General features: G+C 45.3%; 1 protein-coding gene across 3 annotated transcripts in view; it reads right to left on the bottom strand.

The window, feature by feature from the left end:
- The window catches only part of LSAMP (limbic system associated membrane protein), a 1,003,861-nt gene that overhangs the window by 101,565 nt on the left and 877,186 nt on the right, over window positions 1-25,110 (bottom strand). For all 3 annotated transcript variants that reach the window (XM_032098511.1, XM_032098510.1, XM_032098512.1), the window contains one exon: window positions 13,120-13,245. In XM_032098511.1, the coding sequence (XP_031954402.1) occupies window positions 13,120-13,245 (126 nt within the window). The remainder of the gene's footprint in view (window positions 1-13,119; window positions 13,246-25,110) is intronic.

Here is a 25,110-nt window from a genome sequence, read left to right as displayed (position 1 = left end):
TTTAAAAATATCTCCAGATCTCTGGCTGCTGCTAAAACTGCTGCCCTTGCCTTTGCCATTCCTGTTACCCCATCTGTTCTTTAGATAGTGATCCAAAATGCAAAAAATAAAGCTCAGGGCATCTGAACTGCTTTAGATCCTCTCAAACTCCCACGCAAGTCTGCACCCCAGCTCACACGATGCCCAACAGATTTGAAAAAACTCATAGTCCAACAATGCTGATTATTTGCTCCAAATGCAGCCAAGGCAGGCCTCCTTACCGAGCTACAAGGATGAGCAGTGGGGTAACAGTGGGATAGCAGTGGGATAGCAGGGGTGCTGCAGATCTTGTTTGTCAAATGCACAGACGGTGGCTTCTGAGAAATCTCAGGCTACTGCAGTGAGGGTAAGCAGGCAAAGACAGAGGTTTTTACTCAAGAACTTACACAGCAGAAGGGATGGCTTCTCCTCAAAGAACTTTGTGTTCAATGGGCAGCCTAACAACTCAGCATTACTGTAAAGGAAGGATGTCAGATCTATGATGTCTGGTTTAAAACCACTGAATCCATTCACTTCTGCAAATGCTCCCCAACAACAGATTTGCCCTTTACATTTTATCTTTTTCCCATTATAGCACAACCGTAGTACCTGCAATGAGACTCAGACTTGTAAATGTGGGAATGTTAAATGCAAAACATGTTGCTATATGAACAGTTACCTCCTGGGTGAAAGATGGAAGGCATTGTTTTGTGGCATAGTCTGATGGGACAGAGTACTGTCTCACCCTGTGAACAGTCTGAATGCTTCAGTAAGGCAAAAGACCACAATATGTTCAGCTAAAGGAGCAGAAATCAGTCCTTAGAAAGGAAAGCTCCATTTTCAACACAACTTGCCCCTAATGTCAACATCTTCCATGACTACTTCTTTCTGACATGTGAAATGTTGACCTGAGAGAATTGAACAGTCTAAACAGACCTCATGTTCTAAACCACTGTGCTTGGTTCCAGTACAACTAATGCAGTGTGCTCAGTGCCATAATTAAAATGAACTCTGTTTATCAGGTGCACACAGACAAACCCACAATATTATGAGACACTGTGTGCACCCCTCCAAAGCCAAAGAGACCATTAACTGATGTTGTGATATATTACTTGAGCAATAGCCCAATGCCCCTTAATTAGAGGCTGCCTACTAAGGTACACTCAGTAGGAGAAGAGCTAAGGTTGCATCTGTAACCTTAAATCTTACCTTACCTGGCTTGTGAGTGCTTAACTGTGCAACTTTAATGTGTTCTTATCAGAGCATTTTTATTGAGCCATTATTAACGTTGGGTAGATACAATCTAATGTTTCCCAGATCCCCCTCATCCCCAGCCATTACCTGAGCCACACAGAACACGAGATTCAAAGGAAACATTTAAGTCAACCTCTGCTATCGTTCTCCAGACACCCAGTGCTGTTAATTCCTTAGCAGCTTCCTTAAATGAGACTTGAGTTTCAGTTGCTATCTTGCCTGCCCTCGGCCAGCCTGCACATTGAAGGAAATCCTCCACTGATAATTAATAAGTTCCCCTGACACTGGCTGCTCATTAATCTATTATTTTAGTCCTCTAATTACTTTTGTCTGTTCAAGTTAACAGCCTCCTTCCCTCATCTTCCCTGGGTCTCATGCAGGAGATGCTGCATGGCAAATGTGACTTTTCTTTGTTCCCAAGTCCCTTACAGCCTCTGCTCTGTGCATGGATTCCATGACCCATCCCAGCCTCTTGCAAGGAGCGACTTGCCTCTCCATGGGTCTGTGTTTTTCACTCAAGTTATGGTAACTGCAGCTCCAGGCATCCAAGATGAAGCTTGCTGAAGGGTATCTAGAGAACATGGGCTTCCCTGTGTTGTCCCCTGGAAAGCTCCCAAGAGCCACGAGCAATCCTCCTCACAACAGTCAAATGGTTGCAGTGCTCCCCACAGGAAATGGGGTCACTTAGAATTCCACAGCGCAAGGACCATCTACCTATACGTGCCCTGGGTCCCTTCTGCCATGGCAGCCTCCAAACCCTGGAGTGGGTTTGGCTGAGATGGAGTTTATTTTCCCCACAGCAGACCTCAGAGCGCTGTGCTTTGCACTGGGAGCTAGAAAGGTGTTGACAACAAACCAGTGCTTTGTACTGCTGAGGAGTGCTGGCATCAAGGCTGTCTCAACAACATTTCCCCTTCACCAGTAGACTGAAGATGAGTGAGATCTCAGAAGGGGACACAGCCGGAACAGCTGACCCAAACTGGCCAAAGGAGTATTGCGCACCATCAGGCATTTGCACAGCAATAAAAGCCAAGAGAAAGGGGTAGGGGCATTCATTACTATGACACTTTTGTCTTCTGAAGAAACCACTACGTGTACTAAAGCCCAGCTTCCTGAGAAGAGGCTGAAGATTGCCTGCTGGTGACAAGTAGAGGGTAAAAATAAATATTTTGTTTTCCTTTGCTTCTGCAAGTAGCCTTTGATTTTGCTTTATCAAACTGCCTTTATCTTGACCCAAGAGTTTTTTCCATCTTATTTTCTCCCCCCACCCCATCCTGCTGAGGAGGTAGAGTGAGAGAGCAGCTTGGTGGACATCTGGCATCCAGCCAATGTCAACTCACCACATACCCAAAGCCCAACAGTCAGCACAAATTACCTTTAAGTCCCTTGGGCAGAAGGGGAGACAGAAGCAGGATCCAATTATTTATTTGCTTGGAAGATGCCCAAGTACAGCAGAGATAAATGCAATAGATAAAAGCAAGAATGTCAGAGAGAGGCTGAAGTTGAAGAGTTTGGAGCCTGACCTGAACTTCTGCAGTTTGGGGAACTTCTGAAATATCGTCTCTTATCATGATTGACTCTAAAAATACTATATCTTTGTCCCTGTCATGCAGCTGTAGTTTAGCATGTACAGACAGGGTTTGGACAGGTGTACAGAACCATGGCAGGTACTCTGCTCTTATTTTTCATGCTTACTCTTATGTTTCACAATTCTACCTTAAAGGAAATGCAAGCCTTTGAGGTTGGTGGATAAGGCTGGTAAACATCAAAAAGCTTACCTGTGCAGCAAACTGCATGGACAGATACCAGCACGGTGAACATACAAATAAACACACAGTCAAGCGCTCACAAATAATGCATGCAGCAGTGTGCACCTGCACACTCATGCGGTTCTTACAAATCTACAGGCTGCACAGCAGGTAAGGAGGGTGTCAGTGACATATGGTGACCATTACAGAGGCCATTAATTAGGATGATCCTGCCAGCGATTCTCAGCCAGGCACATGCAACAGGGCAGTGACCCACAAGCACCCTTATGAGGAGCCTAAGGAGCCCCTGGGAGACTGCATCTCTCTTCCCTTTGCCTTCCCCAGACTGCAGCAATCTCATCTCCCACTGGTGACTTTCCTGGGATACAAGCCTGGACAAGGTGTGGGCTCTTTGAGAGCACTCTACAGTGCCATAGATACGGTCCTGCCCTCATTCTACGACCCTTCCAATCTGACACAGCCCTCAGTCAATACAACTGAAATCTCCCAGGATCAATACCTTTTCCAGACCATCAACACCTGCATAACACTTTTCTACCTTGCAGATTGTACTGATCCTTTAGCAGGATATGCTTATCTTTTCAACGGCTCAAGTCACTCCAAACGGGGCGTAAAATTCAAAGGCTGCATCAGATGACAGCTCTTGCTTCCCTGGATGGGCCTGCACTCCCTATCAGCTCCCAGCCCCTCTGCTTTGCTCCTCTGCTGCAGTAACACTGCGGTGGGCACTCGCTGGGAGTTTATGAGAAAGGATGATTTGTTCAGCCAGTGCATGAAAAAATACAGAGTACATGAGAAGAGTCGTATTTTTCAGGTGCTGTTCAAAAAGAAAGAATATCTGAAGAAGAAATAAGAACAATGCTTTCATACATGCACCTCCCAAGAAAAAACAAGCCCCTGAATCATGTTTTCAGTCTCTCACGCTTTTCTTCAGACAGGAAAGGGAGGGATGTTCCGAAGACATATTTCTGAAATGCTCAGAAAGGAGGCTGACGAAGCAAACAGAGCACAAGCGTTCACAACACCAGGGTCTGTCGCAGCCTGGTGTTACCAAAATAGCTCAGTGCCTTCAGCTGGGAGACTCCCACTCCCACTACAACTGTATTCAGGCCTGGGAGAAAAGCTCCACACTGCAGGAGGCTCAGTGACATCTGACCTTGCTGTGGTTGCCATGGCAAGCAGGTTCAGGATGTCTTGCCCCTAAAGCCAGCTTTCTCTTTGCCCTAGGTCTATCAACACATACAGGAGACTCTTGTAAATAATCTGCTTCTCCCTACACCCCTCTCTTCTCTCTCTCACTATTTTCCAGCTATCTCTAGAGCTAGAATATATAAGCTAAGCAGCTTCATCAGTGGGATTGGTGTGGGGGTGGAGGCAAAGGCAAGAGAAAGTAGGATAATTGTGCGAGAGATGCTTGAAGGGGTGAAGGCTTTGGGGCTGTACAGGAAGCTCCCTCCAGACATCACTGTCCTGGCAGGACCCGTGTGCTGCAGCAGATGCTGTCATCCACGCTCACCGGGGTCCTGAGATGAGACAGTAGGTCTGGCTCCAGTGCAGAATATACCAGGCACTGAAGTCAGTGCAGCCATTGAGATCAGCTGTACTCACATAACAGCATAATAACAAAATGGTGAATCTCTCCCTTTAAAAGAAAAAAAAAAATGCACAGACCAAGCATAAGCTACTACCTCAACTTTCCCTTTTTATTAGTGTGTCTCTCTCCTACTGTGAAGAGAGAGTGAGAAATATGCTTGCCTAAAGTGAAACTACTTATAGATTATAGCTACAAGGGAAAAAAAAATGCAGCCTCCCCATTTTCTTCTTAAGGCTAGCCTTCTTAAGGATGTTTGAATTGAAACTATTCAATTTAACATGCTATGAATTTTTTCTCTCTTTAATTCACAATCAACCTCTCTGTATCTTTACAAGCACATCTAAATTTTCAGATGCGAACTACAGCTGCAAACACGCAGGTGCCAGTGGGGAACATGACCTCCAGATGGCAGGTGGAATGGGACCCAGTCCTAAAATATCCACCCTTTACTGTGGTGAACCTGGAGAAGCTCTGTCACCAAGCCAGCAGCTCCAAGCACAAAGGACACAAATCAGGCTGGTGAGTTCAGATCACTAGAGGGAGACACAGACACACACACACACACCCCCACACACCTCATCAGTCTCTTGCACTCAGTAACCTTCTCTTCAGACACTCTGTTTTGCTGTAGTTGACTACCAGAGTGCTGAGTGGTGTGTTTGGAGAACAAAGAAGGTTGGTAGGGAAGGCAAGCAATATGGACTGCATCTACCATGCTCAGGAGGGCAGGCTTAGCAGACCTCTCGTCTTTTTGTCCTAGTCAGGGCAAAATAGTCCCTTGATTTCAATGGGTCTGTGCAATGGGTGGGAATGATGGAGAATTGGAAAGTTCATTAAGCTGCTGTTGTGATCCTGCTTGTGAAAGTACATGGCAATTCCTTTTCCTGTCATCATTAATTATGGGAGATTTTGAATACTCATCTTCTGGGGTGCTCAGTTTTCACTCCCACATCTAGCTCTCTGGGATCCCTCAAGACTGTCCCACGGAGGTAGGGGAGGGAAAGTAGCTGGCTATTCCTGGATGTCCCAGCTTAACAGGAGTGTCCCCATTGAGCAGCACTAAGCTTGAGGGTAGAGGCACAGCACTGCAAAGACAGTAATATTACAGCATGCAGTGAACTGTAAAAATGCTGCTTTTCTGTAGGTGGAGGAAAGTTTCAATATGGACGTAATCCAGCTCAGCCTTTAAAATGCCACAGAAAAGACTTCAACAGCCTGACCAACTAGAATTGGTACCCATCTGGGAGAAGATAAAAGGGAGGCAACTCTACCAGACTCCAACTTGCTGTAAGGAGAAATGTTTTTCGTGGCAGGAAGGCAACTAGCTTGGTATAGAACTGCCACATCTTGGCAGCAACAGCACAGAAAATCTTGCCAGAGGTGGAGCAGCCAAGCATTGACCAGAAGAGTCCACATGTTCCCCTCCAACCACTGCTGAATGCAGCAGGGTAAATTTCCTCCTCACAGCAGCTTTATTTGTCTGTTTCCCCAGAAATGCCAAAACACTCATTTTGCCCTTGCTCTCCTTCTCCGCCCTGGGACAGGAGAGAGAAATCAAAGCTGTTAAAAAAATGAATGTTTCACGCATAAACAGTGTTTGTACTGAAACAGCATCGCAGCCCACAGTAAGTGAATGTGGCATTATTGCAAGATGATTACAAGAGGAAGGATCCCTGTGCAGTGCATGTGTAGCAGGGCATAGAAGGAAGAAAAGAAACTGTGCTGGGGAGAGAGTGCCTTCACAGCTTCAGTTTGTGAGAGGTGAGGAACGAGGCAATGGGGATCTAGCTTGTAGGCCCTTGGAAAAACAGACCTCTAAAAATATAAGAAATGTGGAGCAAGTGTAAGTGGGAAGCAAATAGAGGTTGAAACAACTTTGGATGCCTTCTGGAGAAGACCTGAAAAAGTTGAAAGTTTGGCTTGTTTCCCAGGCTCTTTTTGAGCCAGCATCCTCTTCCTTTTCCTTCTTTTTTATTTTTTTTCTCCTACATATTGGATAAGATGAAGACTAGATCAAGAGAAAAAGACATCTCAGAAAGTGTGCTAAAACAAACTGTGAGTGTATAAGAGGCAAATAGAAAGGTCTCTGTGGAGGATGAGACCCCATCTTTACCAGAAAGTATTTTGAAGATGAAAGAAGAAAAAAAAAAAGAGGACAAGGAGACCTGTTTAAAAAAATCATCAGTTGCCTCAGTTGTTTAGTTAAACAAATACCTTGTAAACCTCAAATTTCCTGAGAGTTTCATGGGGGAGAAGGTTGTGACATAAGAAGAACTGGCACAGTAATACCAAAAAAACCTCTACCAAATCCGAACCAAAAACTCACCCCAAGCCTCCCAAAACAAGACTGCTTCTCTCCACAACTGTTTTACTGAGGTTTTAGTAGAGCAGCAGAAAGGTGGGCTAAATCCAAATGGTTTAGATAACCGAAAAACCTGCTTCCCGCTCATCAGTACCTATTGACTGCAGGGCTGACTTGTGGTGACTCCAGCTGAGGGTTTTCTGTTTGATCCTTTCTTTGGGCATAAACTGGGTTTTCCTGTGCTACACAAAGTGAAGCAACAAGGCTTTGGACTTAGGCAGCAATGAGAAGCAAGCAAACACAGGACATAATGATCAAAGTTGTCCCTTGTGACCAATATGTCCTTCTTAACTCATGCCTTCAGAAAGCTCTCTGTCTCTGCTTCCTTCAGTGCTCAGCTCTACAAGGAGGCTGGCATGCACTGAAGGAAAATACACAAGTGAGCGGGGGCGTGAGATAATCTGTCTCTTTCACTTTAGGTCTTATACTGATCTCTGAGCCCCAAAGCATGAAGTTTAACATCCTTTTCAATATTTTTATTGTGAATAACAAGAATATCCAGATTTGTTCACATTATCCTCAAGAATACACAAGCTGGCTGAGTCTTGCCAAGTTCCCGTCTTAAAATAACTTTCCATGGCAATGAGTTCTACAGCTGTTTATAAACATATTATATGTATACCATCTCAATTACACAGGGCATGCAGGCACATTTCTGTATTCTCCATCCCTCCTAAACTTCCCAGGCTATGGTAAATTCCCTAAGACTCAATGCGAATTTGTAGCACACTCTAGGGAGAGTTAGACTGGCATATTTGACAAGCCTTCTCATCTCCTTTCATTTTATGCGGTGACATGGGACTGGGGTGTTGCAATCAATACTTATCTGCTTTGGTCTAGACTGGTTCTTCTTATGCTCTGATTACCACTGTAATAACTAAGCTCCTTTTCTGAGCCAAAGTGGGTATCTTTAGACTGTCAGGTAGCATTCAGAAGAATCCAGAGTGTTTTCTTCTCCATCAAGTGGCCTTGCTGGGCTGAGGCCAAGGAAGTTGGATTGAGAATGGGATACCTAGTGGCTTTATACAGGTTTCATACTCTGTAGCTTCTCCAGGAAAAGGGAATTGCTTGTTCCTCAGCTGGTTATGCATAAGCAGTAAAGGACTCAATTCCTCAACTTTCGTCAAAATAGCTTTGTCTCCCTGTCCCCAGCTCTCAGGATGTCACCAACATGGGTACTAAAGGCATTTGCCAGACTACCCACAAGCAAGGTCCTTGGGAAGGTTTCAGCCACTGATGCTTTGTGGCAAAGAAGCAGAAACATGAATGGTACTGCTCTTTACAAGCTTCTCAGGACAGGAGACAGCTTTTTCTTCTGCATTTGTCTGCCCATGCACAGCAAAAGGATTGGCAGTGAGATCTCTGGTAATCCAAAGACCCCACAACAACTGTTCGTGTTCATATTGCTGCTAACCCGATTCACGGGAGGCCACTCTTTAGGGCTTCCCTTGAGAGTTTATTGGTAAGAATATGAATGTACATTAATTTTTCTTCTCCCCACGAAGCTCTTTTTCAGTCAACCAGGCATCTAGCTTGGCTCTGAGTAAGACATAGAGATGAGAAATGATAAATGATAAAGCCTCTGGACTGTGATCTCACTGTCTTACCGGTAGGGAGAAGACACATTAGCCTGAAAAATCCTAAGTCAGTAGAGACATGAAGTAAAACTAAGAGGGGCTCGAAAGCAGGCATTGGCTACCATTTCTGAACTATTTTACTGATTCTTTCCTTGGCTGTGTTAGTTGTTATCCTGGTGCAAGGTAGAGGGAAAATAGAGCTCCTCCTAACATAACTACCTGTAGATGGGTAGGCTGCCTGTGGTAGCCCTCACAGACCATATCAGTGTGATAAGTGATACATGGTCCTGTGCTGGGACCTCGTCCAGGATGTGGGGCAGCTACAGCATATTTGACGTTATTGCACTCAGTGACAAAAAAATAATGTATACCTTTGTGGGCCATGGATCAGGCAGCTTATGAACTGACATTAAGGAGAATAAAACAATAGGGTGCCACCCACTTTTTGTACAGAGTCTGGGTTTTTTCCCTTTCAGGAGATGAGAGACTACAGAGTGTTCCCTAGTGAAGTATTCTTAATGCTGACAGCTGCTAATTCATGCAGTCTGCATAGGACATCATCAATACTCACACCCACTCTAAATGAACACATCACAATTTCCTGACAAATCCATTTCAGATCATCAGTTTTACAGTCTTTGCTATGGCTTACCATCACAAACCAGGATGGCAAAAGTCATAGGGTATGGCAGGCTTAACAAGCCCGCAGCTGTGTCCTGAATCACAGAAATGGAATCAGCCTATGTGCAGAGAGGGATGTACTAGCCTGCTGCTGGAAGCTGCAGGTCAGTGATCCCAGAAAAGAGCTCTGCTGGCTGGAGGGGAAGAGCTAATGAAGCTGTTTGTGCTTCCAGGAAATGCCTGTTAAATTATCTACAACTACTTAGACCTGGCTGCCAATGTCCTACAGAACAATAGCCTGTCAGGTAAGAAAGAAAAGGGTCTGGGTGACTCTCTCCACCTGCTCTGCCAAAATACAATCTGTCAATCATCTGAAGAGGAATGCAAGAGGAGAGTAAGGACTTGCATCGTTCCAAGGAATGTCATTCCTGCTTTCATCAAATTATAGCTGATCTATATTGTCATTTGCCATTGAATTATTAAAGTATTTTTCCCCTTACCTGCCTCCCTCCCAGGTGTCAGTGCTACAGTCATCAACCTTAGCCACACTTTAGCTATCTCACAGGATTAGGAGAGGTATATTCTCTGTGAGCTGCTTCAGGGCATCAGGACTTACAGTTGAAGTGAGAAAAATGCCTGGTTCAACTGCTCACTGAAGAACCAGAACAGGAAGCAACATAGCAGTTTATAAATCAATTTTTTAACTTCCCAGATAGGCAGATAAGTTAGCTACTATTGCAGCATTTAAACAAACTATCACATGCATCCCTACCTTCTCTGCATAAGTACCAACACTGCCTTCCCTTTGCATTTGTATCTTCCACTTCCCAGCCAAGAAGAAAGAAATAATTTCTGTGGTCCTCACTCGGGTAATTAGCCAACAAACGCTATTGACAAAGTCAATGAATGAAAGAAACAGTAAACAAAGTAGCTAATGAACTCCTTGAGGAGAGTGCGCAAAGAAAAAGTAATTTGGCACTCTCGCCCCCCAATACCGGTTTAATTTTACTACATGTCCATTCAAAACCTCCTACACAAGCTCAATAACACTCTTTCTTCCAGTTCTGCAGTCACAAGTTTAACCATGAAAAAAACTGAAGGAGAGAGATATATTTCAGAAACCTTTACAATGATCTAAAATAGCTCTTTGATGCATAGCAGATGTCTTCAAAACTTTAATAAATGGAGCCAAAATGCTTTGCAGTTCTGGAAAAGGGAGATTCCAAGATAAGACATGTTTCCAACTGCAGCAGCTCTGGAAGAGATTTGGAATTTATATTAATTGTCAACCTCAAGGAAAACACTTAAAAGAAGTCCTTCTGTCTCCCATTTTGAGACAAGTGCCTTACTGGGCTTTATGCTGCTCAAAGACCTGATGTCTGCCTGAAAGCAGTTCCTCTGTATCTGTAAAAGACAGCAGATGGGTTCAGATGGGGAAAAAGAGAGAACCACAACCAGTGACACATGGAGGTGACAGACTGAGGACTGCCTGCCCTTCATCATAACCTCTAGTTTGTTACGGAGGAGGTGCTTGGCAGGCTTCACTGCAGGGAGGAGGACTGAGGAGGGATTGGAAAGGAGTCAGTGAGATGGTGCTGAGGGATGCTAACAAGGCAACACCTCTGAGACACACAGCATGGGAGAAAAAATGTGAAGGGACATGCTGGAAAACTGAACAACAGAGCCAAGACAACTGTCCCTACAGTCAAAGTAGGGATGGGATTCTTCAGTTCTGTTGCTCACCAGAGGGGATAGCCAGAGCGAAGATTTGTTCTGTGGAGACTTTTGTAAAAAGGAGAAAAGAAATCTGTGTCTGATACAATGAAGTAGGTGGTAAAACTGAAAAATACCCCACAAAGCACCAACAGCCAAAGTGATGAGTCAGAACAAGAATCTTCTTACTGCTCTGAAGAATGCCTCTCACGTGTACCAGGGCTTAGATTTCAGGAAGATTTAACGGCCTTAACTCAGTGTTAGGCTGTGATCACAGATTAGCTAGGGAGTATCTTTTACTTGAATACAAGGAGTTAGAGAACTGTTGTAACCGCTGGACTCTGCCTAGCAGGCTGCAGCTCCCTGCGAGCACAGCGGGGGTTTCCTAGGGCCATGCCATCAGTCTCATCCCGGAGTCCATTTCAGACAGCCCCGCGATCTGGCTCCGGCAGCCAGCAGCGTTACAATGCAGTGGTGATGAAGAAGGTAGAGAAGGGTCCACCATGAGGGTTTGAGATGGCTTTAATCGCATCCCGCCCCCACGATGTTCAGAGGTAAAGAGACCTTGTGGTTCAAGTGCGGGCTGGTTTTGTCAGGGGCCCAGGGGCGGTCCCTGGGCGGGGTTGGGGTACAGGAGCCAATAGGGAGAAACTGAGGGAGTGGCCAGGGCTAGGGAGGGAACAGGGGGAACGTGACAGAATCGGGTGATTAACAGGCTACCACAGAGAACTGAAAGACTGATGCAGCAGTAAGATGGAAGATTTGATATGAAGTAAACTTTAAGAACAGAAATACCACAGCTAGAAGATTCTATATACATAATTAAAGATTAAAAAAATAGGTTCTATTTTCCTATAAATGCAAATGGCACAGTCATGCTTAATTCCAAAAAAAAACCAGAAGAGAAAAGTCAGGTAGTGACGATGATACCACAGAGGAGTAGTTTTCCCCGCATCAACCCTGCTCCCACCTCTTCCTGGCAGGCTTTCCCCATCTTTCTTCTCCTGTCATTGCAAGAAATGGGCCAGAAATACAAACTGCGTATCTGGCCTTCACACACATGAAAGCTCAGGAGAACTTTGGTTTGGCTGAAGAGACGAGACAGGAAATCTAAGTAACCCCAACCTCAACCACAGGCTCCAAATCCAGGGGGTTCTGGACGTAGCCCTTAGATTAAGCTCTGTTCCAATGTGTCATTCTATCTTTCTCTCTCCAACTTTCCTTCTGCAACATTCTCCCCTTTTCTGGCTGCTGAACTGCAGTAGAAAGTTGCACTATCTGTAGCGCATGCAGAATGTTTGTTCTCTGCCTACCTCAAATCCTCTTTAACCTTTTATATATATGGGACTATCACAGAAGACCATTCATATGGGACTAATCAACGCTTAACCCATGCATTTTAGATTAAAGAACATCTGATAGGAAGATAAATCATCTAAAGAGTTTTTCTCTCCTCCAAGGACATGATATGGAGGGATAGAAACCTACCTCTTGTTCTCATCCTACTGTTAAATCTTTATGGGTTGAAGGTTTCCTTGCAACCCAAGCTGCTAACCCCATAGAGTCTGGCTACTGAAAGGATATTCTCCTTCCATCCTAGCCACGTCCTCGAGCATGGAGGGCACAGTCAGATAGCACAACAAAGATGGCGAGTTTTCCTTTATTCTGTCACCATCCTGCTCTTCACTCACCTTGAAGATCAAATGCCTTCTTTACTCATCTCAGAAGACACAAGACTTCTGGCTGTCTGCCAAAGTGGAGAGTAATATGAAATAAACTGGGCCACTATTTGCCTCTCCCTTTTAAGGCAAATCAGTAGGAAGCAAATCCCATGGTTTTCAGAGAGAACCTCTTTTATGTACTCTCTCAACAGAAATCCTTTTCCTTCAGTCTGGCACCAGCATCATTTCATCTCCACCACTGTGCTGTGCATTACCAGCAGAACAGACTGGGACAACTAGATGAAGACCTAAGCTAAATAGAATTACAGGTCCAATTCTGTAGAGCATCTATTGAAGTAATTTCATTTGTTCACTTGGAAAACCTGGTTATTGTGCCTGGGAATTCACACCACAAAACAAGCTTGAAGTACATTTAAGATTCTTGCCACTTTTCTATTGCTGCCTATATTGCTACTGAAATTTTCTTTGATGCTGGAAGAGAAGGAAACTACTGCATGGTCCAGAAATTGAATACAGTTGGATTTCTTACCTGTAGGAGTGAGGTGCCTCCAGGTGATGACAGGCTCAGGACGCCCATTTGCCATGCAAACCAGGGTCACATTGCTGCCCTCATTCACGGTGATGTCCGAGGAGATATTGGAGATCTTTGGTGGAACTGTGAAGGCAAAAGAAAGTTTGACCTTGTTAGAAGCAGAATTATGGAGGGCAGCTTGCCTGGCTTACTAATCTACCTGCCTATTAACCAGAGCCAGCCACAAACTCATCTCACAGGCTGCACGCTCTTCACTACTACCTGGGTTTCTGAAATTACATCAGAGCAGTATGTACTCTTGTGTAGTTTGTATTTCAAGGGTCTCCAGGTAGAAATGGCCTTTGCTGCAACAGCAATGCTGTGTGTTTGGAAAAGTTTGGGGATCTTCATAAAATGACCTCTAAGAACTTGCCTGCATGCCCCAAGTCTGCATGGAAGGGGTCAGCAGGCTCCAAGTATCATCCCAGCTAATTTTTACACTCCAAAGATGGAGTTCTACATCCTCCTGCAGGATGCCAGGCTTCCAGGCACCGACTCAGAGGGTGTATTAGTTATTGGTTTCTGTGACATCTTTCAGCCAAGAAGGATCCTCCATGGGCGACCTGCAGTAGACAGCTTCTGGATGACTGCACCCCACATATCACAGCACCAAAGGCACAGCAGAGTCTTTAAGATGCCGTGACTTGGGCATTCAGGATCCTTAAAAACCTTCCAAGCTGAGTTTGTGTCATGGGACCAGAGTGACCATGAACTGGGACCTGAACAGAAACAGCACCAGAGTCTTTCCTCTCTCACATCCATGTCTTGCTTCCATGCTTCACACCCCATGTCAGGTGGTGAGGGAGTTTGATTAAAAAGGAATCCTCTAATTTTTTTTTTTCTTTCATATATTTTCGGCTTCCAAATTTGTGTGTAGTGAGGAATGAAACAACATCATTTTCTGCTTTGCTTACCACGAGTAAACAGACAGCAGCTTCCCCTTCCCCCTCCCTGGCAGGAGTGGCTGATGGTCCTTTTGAGGCAAAGCTGCCTATAAGCTAGGTGGGGAAAAGGAAATGAAGCCTGAAGAGAGCAGCTCGCTACTTCCAGCTGTGTTGCTGGATTCACAGGAATATTCTTGACACCCCACAGCTCATTAGACTCTCTGTGTAGGCCCCAAACTCATGGACAACACTTGAGCATCTATGACCATGGGACCCCCTCGAAGGAAGAGGACCTGTCAAGCAAAGTGAGGCAGACATCTATTTTCCTACATGCTCACTCACCCAGGCAAGGAGGGATTTAAGCCAGGCACATTGGGGAAGGATTGCCATGATCTGTGGAGAAGTGACAATGCAGAGGGCAGTGAGGAAGCAGCTGGGGGACAACACAGTAGGGAAGGGTTTTGCATGCCTTGTGAAAGCAGGACAGCTGGGGGGCCATCCCACATGCCTGTGCACCAGTGAAGGTATCATGGTGAAAAAACAGGAGGAATCAGATGTTCACACAGATTCACAGTGTTGTAAACCCATAGGGCTGGAAGAGCTGGAGTGAGACAGCTCTTAGGACTGGCCTGTAGCTCAGATACAGGCTTTCTAAGAAAGACAGGCTGGAAAGGAGAGGAAAAGAAATGCAAAGGAGTGGCTGGCATGTACCCAGCTCTGGATGGTGAACTAGCTGAGAGCTCAGACGTAAGGATCAGAGGATATCACAGTGTCACCCTTGTTCCTTGGTGTTTATTACCAACCATTTGATAAAGAAGAGGCAATAGATAAAGACTGCTTCAGACAGGTAGAAGAAGCCTCACAATCACAGTTCCTCATTAGGGACCAACCACCTTGACATTTTTTGGAAGGGAGAAAGTGCTAGGCTTAAGCAGTCCAGGACACGTGGGGGTCCTTTAGGTTCAGCATGAGTTAGCAGTATGCCCTTGCAGCAAAGACCAAGCACCCTGGGTTGTATTAGCAAGAGAGTAATCCCATAAGTGGAGGGGTACATCTGAAACCTTTTACATGGTGCTTATTAGACAGAATCTCAGGCACTAGATCAGTCTTGGGCTCCCCAGTACAAGAAGGCCATTGACACACTGGAGCAACTCCACTGGAAGGCCCCCAGGATGGTCAGAGGACTGTAGCACATGACTTACCAGGAAAACCTAAGAGAAATGGGTCTGTTCAGTCTGAAGAAGAGAAGGCTGAGGGAGATCATATTGCTCTCTACAAAAAGTGAGTGGGAATGTGTGGAAAAGACAGAGGCAGGCTTTTCTCAGAGATGCACAGAGGTGCACAGTGAACAGTGAAAAGCAGCAAACATGAGCTGCGATGTAGGGAAAATTCTGACTCAAAACGAGGAAAAAGCTTTTACCTTCAGAAAGTCAAAGACAGGACTAGGTTCCTCAAAGAGGGGATGGAAACTCACCTCCTTTCTTTCCCAGTGGATGAGTGGAACACCCTGTCCCCATGGCTCAGAACAGACCTGCGCATTGTTCCAGCCAGCAGACCTGCAGGCTGGTAGAGCCCTGGAAGTTCCAGTGCAGAAATCCAAACTGCTACTCTTACTTACTGGGAACAAAGCAATTCAGAGGGCTACCTCACACCTGAGAGAAGACCAACATGCACAGAAGAGGACAGAGGGGCTTAGTCTGGGAAAGAACAAGAGGCTGCTATTTCTGCCCCAGTGTTCTGTCAGGGGGCACAAGGACAGTGACTTTGGAGCACACTCAGCACAGCTTCTCCATGGTGCACTGGCAAACCTGGGTATGCAGAGCCCAAGAATAAAACCAGTAGCTATACCACGTTCTGGGAATATTACCATAACCTCAAGGGGTTAACATTTTCATGAGGAAAAAAAGCTGTGCGGCAAACCAAGAAGAACTAAGCAGAACTAGCAGGTGGAGCTGTGGGCCACTGTGAAGTCCTAGCAGAATGGTGCAATGCCAGCCAAAATGGCTGAGGAGAGAGCAACAAAAGCCACTACAGGGCAGCAGCAGAGCTCCAGTTGGGACATGTATAAACTGCCACTTTCCAAAGCTGTCAAGACATTTTACTTCACAGAGGATCAAGTAAACTCAGCCAGTACAAGCAGATCTGACCATGCCTACTGAATGCCCAAGAGGAAGAGCATGTGTCCAGATGGTCATATCTGGCTTGCCGCTTTTTCAGATGAGGGTGGAAAGGACATCCAAGGCTGAAATCCTGTTAGGAATATAATGGCTTGCTCCTTTCAGCTGCCACCCTGGTCAGGAGGCAAGGAAAGGCTAAGACGAGGGGGAATAGGGCAGGAAATCATTTCCCTCTAAATTTAAAACCTGGCTTGGCTTCATCTGCTTAGAATCCAAAGCCAGTGGACAATAATTTCACTCAGATAAAAAGTCAGAGACTTTTAATTTTCAGGGCGTCAAGCCAGCATGTTAAAATGCCAAAACTGTCAGCACCAGCAACAGTTAGCATTGCCTCCTTGGCACTTGTCATTACTTTGCACACACCTTTTTAGGACAGCCTTAAAATGAAAAGCTTTGACCTTATTATTTTTCCCCATGTGTAGGTTGTATTATGTTTTCACAGGTCCCAGACTGCTGGAAGAAGGATTGCTGAGAATAACACCTCCTGGGACCAGAATCTTCTGGGTGTCACAACCTCTATTTGCCCAGCCATCTCCTGTTGACCCTCAAGTGGAAAACTCTTTTGTGTCTGGCCTCTGAACCATTAGCAGAGGCAAACCCACAGGCTGCAGTCCCACAGCAGGGCAAGTCCTACAGCTAAACAGAGCTTCCAGGCATTTTCATATCCTACTACAACTTTTTCTTTCAGGGGAAACCAGGCTGCTGCTGCACTCCTCTGGCTCCAAGGACCATGGGAAAGCCCTGTCAGGGTCTCTGGTACTGCTGAAAAATATAAGACTACCAGATTTTTTTCCACCCTTTCAGTGTAAATCACATGGGATATCCATTACACTGTGCTTAGCATCCCCCTGGTTGCACACTGTAGTACCCCACTGCTCCATCCCCAGAGAGGGAGGATGCCCCACCCACAGCAGGGACTGATTCTGGAGAGATGGAAATGAACACTGAGAAGAATGACTTGGAACTCACGTATTAATTTCTTCTACATTTCACATCTACAGGACAAGGCTGATGCCAGCCCAGCATCTCATCTTCCACGTCACTGACAGTAAATAACAAACCCCAAAGTAACCAGTGGCCATTCTCCGTGACAGAAGCTCGCATTGGAAGAGAAGGGAAGCTGCAAGGCAGGAATGAGGCAAGGGCAGAGATACTGTAGGGTGCCCTGGACTGGGAGGGCTGCAGGGCAGGAGGGGCACAAGGTAAGAGCTGGTGTGGGAGATTTCAAGTCCCAGGCAAGACACAGTGACAGAGCTAGGTAGAACAGGCTTGTGCAGAAACAGCTTGCACCAAGCCTGTTCTAGTTAATTGCTGTCAATCCTTCACTTCATGACAACTGCAACTCACATTAATTTAAATAATAAGAAAGACTGAGACATGAAAAATAGATCATGCTCCCCCAGCACAATCACTGTTGCTCTCCAGATGAAAGCAGGTGATTTGTTTCCACAAAAACACTTGCTATAGCAGTTATTACAGACCAGGGGCTGCATACGGGACGCAGCAAGGAAACCACAAACAAGCAAACACGCAAACATCTGCTGTTGTTATCCTTGCCTTTTATGACCAAAGCCCTTCAGAGCTCAAAACTCCTCCTGAGATATTACCCGGAATGGTGTGGGCGGGCTGGATCAGTGTTCTAATTCAAGGCTATGGAAGGAGGCAAGGAGAACTGCTACACCCCTAATGTCCCAGTAAATGAGTGAGCCCAAAGGTTAAGAGACACGAGTTCACAAGCGGGAGGCCAGCTCCTGAGTACCTTTCCAGGAGTGCAATGGGGGATGGAACAAGAAAACATCAAGGCCACCCTTGCTAAAGCAAGGCTTCTGGAGATCTTTCCTAATGGAATTTATGCAGAACCTGACCCATGCCACAGCTCCCAAGCCATTCAGATCCCTGCCTTTTGATCAGAGCACCTAGTCACAGCACAGGCACAAAGGGGCAGGAATGGGAACCACTGCCTAGCAGGAGTGGTACAAGGGGTGCCTAAAGGCTGGGGGCAGCAGTTTCTTGCTCCTGCACTGAGGGCTCTGGTTTCACGATGCTTCACATGACATCTCAATGCAGCAGGAGGATGGGTTTGTGAGAAAAGGGCAGGAAGCACAGAACTAGGAACTCAACTTGGGTATGACAGAATAAAAAATGCAAACAGAGGGACAGTGGACACCTAGCTGGAAAACAGCTCTGAGCCCTGTAAATGCATTCGCATGAAATTCACTCAGATGGCTGGACCATTCCCTTTGGATAAACAGTGCCCTGCATCTAAGACCCTTAGATGGAGCTTTCCACTGTAGGGCAGCTACTCCCCAATCTCAAATTATAAGACTGCTCAACAGTACAGTCAATAAGTCACAAAATACATTAAAAAAATACAGCTTATTCCCAGTCTACAGACCTATAATACAGCAAAAGCTATTTAATATCTCCAAGACACAGATGCAAACAGTATTGAAACTGCCTAAGAAAGCCCCTAAGCTCCATTTAAGTGGTCTAACTGCTTGTCCGAAAAAGGGCACCTTGGATACAAATGGAAAAAGTCACAATCCCTTCCATATATCCTCATTAGTTGCTTCCTCCAGCCTATTTCCTTCCTCTCTATTGGCAAGTAGGACCCCCATCTGTTGGATAAAATTAGGAGTCCCACTCACTAATACACAGGAGTCACCAGCTCTCAGGGCAAAAACAAGAAAACATCAGGACTTCTCTCCAAAGTCAAAGGAACTTTGCAGCCACTAAAACCCTCCCCAGGTGCCTATCAATTAGCCTTGAGAGTTCTTATTTCCTTGTCCCCAGATCCCAATTAACAGCACTTTACAACAAACGCTAATAAGCCCCAAGGCAGAGGTAGGGGGGATGCTGACCATCATATGGTCCTTCAATGCTTTAGAACAGCCACCTTGCTCACCACAATTAGGGGTCCTTTCCTGGGGCAATTAATTGACAGCAAATTGGCCTCATTAGTCATTGTTTAGTTAAAGTGTTTAGTGGTGAAGAGAGTACCTGAAGAAGGGGCTGAGCTGCTAAACACAACTAAATGGTTTAATTTCCCTCTTATGTGGGCAGCAGGCTAATCACAGCTCTTTACAGCAGTAACAAGAAACAGCTTGTTGATGCTAAAGTCCGCAAAGGGAGCAAGCTGAGGCTGGAAGGTAAAAAAATCCAGACACCCTTTGGGACACGGCATGGTAATGTTTCTGAAGCATTTTACAGAAGAAATGTGACATCAGACCCAAGATGTGTTTTTTACGGTCTGATTCACGCTGCAGCCTCAGCCAGAGGGAGACAAAGCTGTCAGCAGAGCGAGAGGGCGGAGAGGGAAGTTGTTGAACTTCGTTAAAGAGAGTGGACTCTGAAAGAGCCTTCTGACCTTCCACTCTGCTAGGCTTGTTTCACTCTGCCAATGCCTCACTCAGCATTAAAGCTTCTGTGAAGTAGAGGCAAATCCTGAAGGCTTGGTTTTGTTTTTAAATCCCCTGGGAACCAAAAAACCTCTCAAAATACACTACAGTGTTTTTACAAGGTGTAAAAATTCCCTCCTTCTGTTGTCTGAAAGGGAGTGCCTCATCATGTAGCCTTTAGGGAAGAGTCTATGACAGCCAGAGCATGGAAACCACTTTAAAAGATCTGCAGTTCCCAACCCACAGTGTGCTCCCCCAGCACTCCGCACTGCTGGGGCTGATCTCCATCAAGGATCACTGCTGATGCCAAGAGAGGCCAGGCAGAAGGAGGCACAGGGGCTGCGAGCTTGGGCCTTGCCATCTCGGTGAGCTTCCCCCATCATGCTGCTGAGCCTCACCCGCTGAGACGCCAGGCAGGAAATTATTGAAAATCCAGATGGGGACTGTGTATATGGCACTGGCTGGGAGCAGAGAAGCAGACAGGATCCTGTAAATCAAAGCCATGTGCAAAGCTACCCATGAGCTGGGTAGCGTGTCAGAGCTCACCGCACTGGAGAGTAAGAGTTTACAAGCCAAAATATTTTGTCTAAAGGAATGCTCTGCCTCATCCAATATATAGTTAAGTGTCTGGACGATTTTTCCACATAACACTGCATGGGAAGTGCTTCCAGTACATTCTTTCTTCACAGAGAGCAGCACAGAGTACAAACGTTTTGCACTGTCCCATTCCTGAGCTGTTGGAAAAACCAGCATAGAACTGGGCTCAATTGCTTATACTCATTCCTGCTGATTTTATTTTTTATGAATTTGTCTCCATGAAATCTTCAGGAAAGAAATTATTTAGCTACCTCACTGAAAGAAATACAGAAAAGAATAGCTTAAATCTTAAGCCAGCCTTGTTTTCCAGTGCACTGAGGTGACAGGGTTAAAAGAAGCCTCACTCCTGTTCACAGCCTAGCACCTCCACTTCAAACCTGGACGCCAGCCTTGTACTCTAAAGCAGCTCCAGCTCTGAGCTCCAGCTTTTACCTAGTGCTGATTGTATTTCACACACACCTGGCTTTTTGGTGCGCCCTCACCAAGCACAGATTTACAGAACCCACATTTTTGGGTCCTGATGCAGCCCAGGAGAGCAGGTTCTCAGTTACGTGCTCAGCATGTAAATGAAAGCACAAAACACAAGCCAGGCATATGCCTGATATCTGCTTATCACCAGATTTGCACCTCTGGATATGAAGTTCTTTGCTACAACCCTTCCCTTTCTCTTCGATTAACATACTAAATTTATGCCACTCATCTGCAGTTCCTGTCTTTAAAGAACTGCTCTGTGCATTTGCTGTTTGTGTTGCTACAGTTCTTTCTGCTTGTGAAACTGACTTCAAGAGCTTTATGGCTAACCCTCCTAGAGGAGCCTGCTGTGACAACCCAGCCTTCCTAACAGGACATGTGTAAACAACAACAGAAGTGCTTGCCATGCTAATCCCCGGGGATTAACTCTTGGAATGCCACCTAATCCCAAACATTTTAAGAACTGCAGATGTACACAGCTCTTGGTCTTTGTTTCAAGTGTGTTTATATATTCTCTCTGACTGTTCTTTTTAAATCTGGTATTTACTTATGAGACTGAAACAATACAAAGTCTTTCTTTTTTGCAGCCATAATCAGCCATCCTGGAAGAGAAATTCTTTGAGAAAGTTGTCCTTAGTGTCCAGGTCCTCCAAAGACATTTCTGAGAATTTTCTGAAGAAGAACTTTTTCACAGAAACATTTAGTATGTTGGATGTATGTGGCATGCAGCTGAGTCCTAATATGCAGCCTTTCTGGGGTTTGACTCAGAGCCAAGGGAGCTTCTCCTTTGATGTTAATGACCTTTGGACAAATCCTTATACAACGAGAATGGGTGATGACTTCAAGGAAATGCTGCAGCCAGAACAGGGATGCTTTATTAACCAGTTGAGACAAAAAAGCAAGATTATGGGTTTTTAATGGAGTCCCAGCAGCCCTTGGCTCCTCCCTCTTAACTCTTTCTTTGGGAAGTAGACTAGGGAGCACAGGCCAGGCATGAGGAGAAAAAAAAATAACAGAGAAAAACCTATGTCATTCCAGGGCAGGAATTAAAGGTTCAGAGAAGGTCCTGATCAGGCAAGCGGGGAGGAAGTTAATTTCTGCTAACACCCCACTCTAGATGAAGATGAGGTTGTCCATGATAGCTTTACATGCTGGAGAAACAGAGCCAAGTTTTTTGTTTGTTTTCAGATCTTTTGCTGTTGCTTATATTCAGCTCATTAGGAACAGAGTACAGCCAGCAGAACAACCATTGTGAACCACTGATGAACATCCACACATAGGCTAAGTGAAAAAGGCATCACTGTCCAAAGGCTGTTCTCAGGTTCCTTTGATTGCCCATGGTTTATCCCACATCCTCTTCGATAAGCCAGAGGGAGATGAATAGGACTCTCCAAAGTGTCTCGTGCATACCACATACCCAGGGATCTGGCTCAGTTTCAACAGAAGCAGGTCCTCAGTGACAAGCCTCTCACTCAAACCAAATGCACATGGTACATGTAGAATGTCTTTTATTAGCAGGCTTTCCTTCCTTACACATTGAAGTGAGCAAAATGGAGCAGGACAGCTTGCTGTAACCACCTTTCAAGATTGCTTTCAGGCTTCTAGGGGAGCAGAAAGCTACAGCAGCACTTTGGAAATGCTGGGTTTGCTTTCAGTCAAAAGTACAAAGAACAAAGATAATAATCCCATACTGGGGCCTTTACTCAGAATCACAGAATGTCTTGGGTTGGAAGGGATATTAAATATCATCTAGTTCCAACTCCCCTGCTGTGGCCAGGGACATCTTTCACTAGATCGGGTTGCTCAGAGCTTCATCCAACCTGGCCTTGAACACTTCCAGGGACGTGATAGCCACATCTCTGGGCAGACTGTTCCAGTGCCTCACCACTCTCGTAGTGAAGAATTTCTTCCTAACACCTAATCTAAACCTGTCCTCTTTGAGTTTGAAGCCATTTCCCCTTGACCTGTCACTACATGCTCTTGTAAATATTCTCCTCTATCTTTCTTGTAAGATTCCTTCAGGTACTGGAAGGCACTGGAAATTAGATCACCTCGAAGCCTTCTGTTCTCCAGGCCGAACAATCCCAATTCTCTCAGCTTTTCCTTGTAAAAGAGATGCTCCATCCCTCTAATTACCTTGGTGGACCTCCTCTGGACTCACTCCAACAGTTCCATGCCCTTCCAGTGCTGGGGACCCCAGAGCTGGATGTAGCACTGCAGGTGAGGGTCTCAGAGAGCAAAGTAGAGGGGCAGAACCCCCACTCGGGCCCTGCTGGCCACACTGCTTTGGATGCAGCCCACGAAACAATTGGCTTTCTGGGCTACAAGAGCACATTGCTGGATTGCATTGTCACTATTTCTGGATCCAGAGATGTTGGCCTTTCCCACCATACACAGTTATGAAATGCCAGCTGTGAGACCTTCACTTGTTAGCCATTGTTGAGCTTGGTGAAAGCTGCAGAAACCTCATTTCTAAAGGCCAGGGTGTTATCATCAGCCATCTGAGAAGGGAAAGCCAAAGAGTTCAAGGCAAAGAATCCCTCCTGTCAGAAATGCTCATTCACACAAGTCTGATCCAGCAGAAAAGAGGGAAAAACAAATACAGTGCTCCTGAAGTAAAGGCATCTTTGAACAAAGTAAGCATCTGGCTAGAGCTGAGATGTGATTGTGGTGATCTCTTTCCCACAAACCAACCAAGAGCCAAGGTTTCCTGAGAAGGAGAGGTTCTGCTGTTGGAGGTTCCCTGCTGAAAAAAAGTGCTCTGTTTTAGTTCAGCCACATGCAAGAGCACCTTGATGTCTTGGAATTTTCCTACTGTTCCCCTTTCCAAGCTTTGCTGTGTGGTAAAGATGTGCTGTATACATGCAGATAGCCTCAAAGGAGGGAAAAGGATGAATTCCAAGAGCTTTGCTCTGTAAACACAATACATTGAATTGTTGCCATTTCAATTAAAGGAGAATTTCTCCCGGACTGCCAGGCATGAGGCTTATTCCTTGTAGCCTGCAGCTTTACTAGGACACATAAAAATACTATCTTCTTCCCCCAGTAGGGTTCAAGGCTGCCCTCTTCAAAGTTAATGAATTGTTTGCTGGTCTCTGTTATAAACTGAGGGAATCACAGAATGGACAAGGTTGGAAGGGATCACAATGGGTCATCTGGTCCAACTTTCCTGCTCAAGTATCATCCTAGACTACATTGTCCATTCAGAAGGATGAGGTTACATCCAGAAGGGTTTTCAGCACCTTTGTACTGAGTGGGAAAACAGTTTTACAGACAAGTTTCATCTAAGGTTCTGCAAGTAAATACTCACCACCCCAGAAATCCAGTGCTACTGGCTGCAGAGCAGGAATATCTCCTCTGATTTTCAACAAAGAACACTGACAAAAAACTGCAAATACTTCCACTGCAGTAGGGAATCAAAACCTAAGTCCCATGAAAAACACAAGCCATGTCTCCCTGCTGTAACAGCACATCCACAACTGGGCCTCTGTAAAAGCAGAGTTATCAGGGTAAGCAATGCTACTGAAAAACTGAAGGAATCATTCCATTGGTCTGGTACTCCACATTCAGTATTGCTCTACACACTTGTGCTCCACCTTTCTAAGGCTCAGTTCTCATTCTCATTCTTAGGTAACTACTGTGTGCAAGGTACATGGCATCCCCAGGGACTGGTACCTGAATGGAGTCACAAGAGGTACGATGCCTTACCATCAACAGCTGCAACAGGTGAGTAGGAGGAGTAAAGGAAGAGTGTCTGGAAAGCCTCAGACTGTTCTTTATGAAGAATTAATATGCTGCAAAGTTCCTTGGCAGAACAAAGAGGGCAAATCCCAGGCAGAGAAAACAGTCTTGATCCTTCACTGCTGGTACAAATTATAGAATGTATACTCTTTTACACGAAAGGAAATGCAGGGAAGGAGATAATCTCCCTGTGGTTCATAAACCCAAGGCAAAAAGCTGGACCCACAAAATGTTGTGCAATCTGAACAGGAATAGAAATGTAATCAATATAGTTGGGGACACTGATGAAGGATAAGAATACACATACACTTTCCTTTCTGATGGTCATGATATACTGAAGTCTGCAAAAATTATTTCCCCAAAGTACAAAGAGTGATAAAAAATACAAAGAAACTTTGCATCAGAATGCAATTCTGAAAACTCTGCCAAAGCCTGAAGAAAAGCAGAGATATAGCTGAGATGGCATCACACTATGGATCATCCTGCCACTGGATTGGGCGCAGACATTCATGACAAATAGGCACAAGGGATGCAGCGCAAATACAGTGTGACACTGTATCCTGGGCATATGCTTGATGTATGGAGGATTAAATGCCACACACACACTGTCCTGGGTAGATTGTATCTAGTGCTGACAGATACCTGAGGGATCTGTCTCTTCCTTTATACACTTTGGCAATT

This window comes from Corvus moneduloides, chromosome 2 (assembly GCF_009650955.1).
Source record: "Corvus moneduloides isolate bCorMon1 chromosome 2, bCorMon1.pri, whole genome shotgun sequence".
In the NCBI taxonomy this organism is placed as follows: Eukaryota; Metazoa; Chordata; class Aves; order Passeriformes; family Corvidae; genus Corvus; species Corvus moneduloides.
This window is presented reverse-complemented; position numbering and strand designations above follow the sequence as displayed.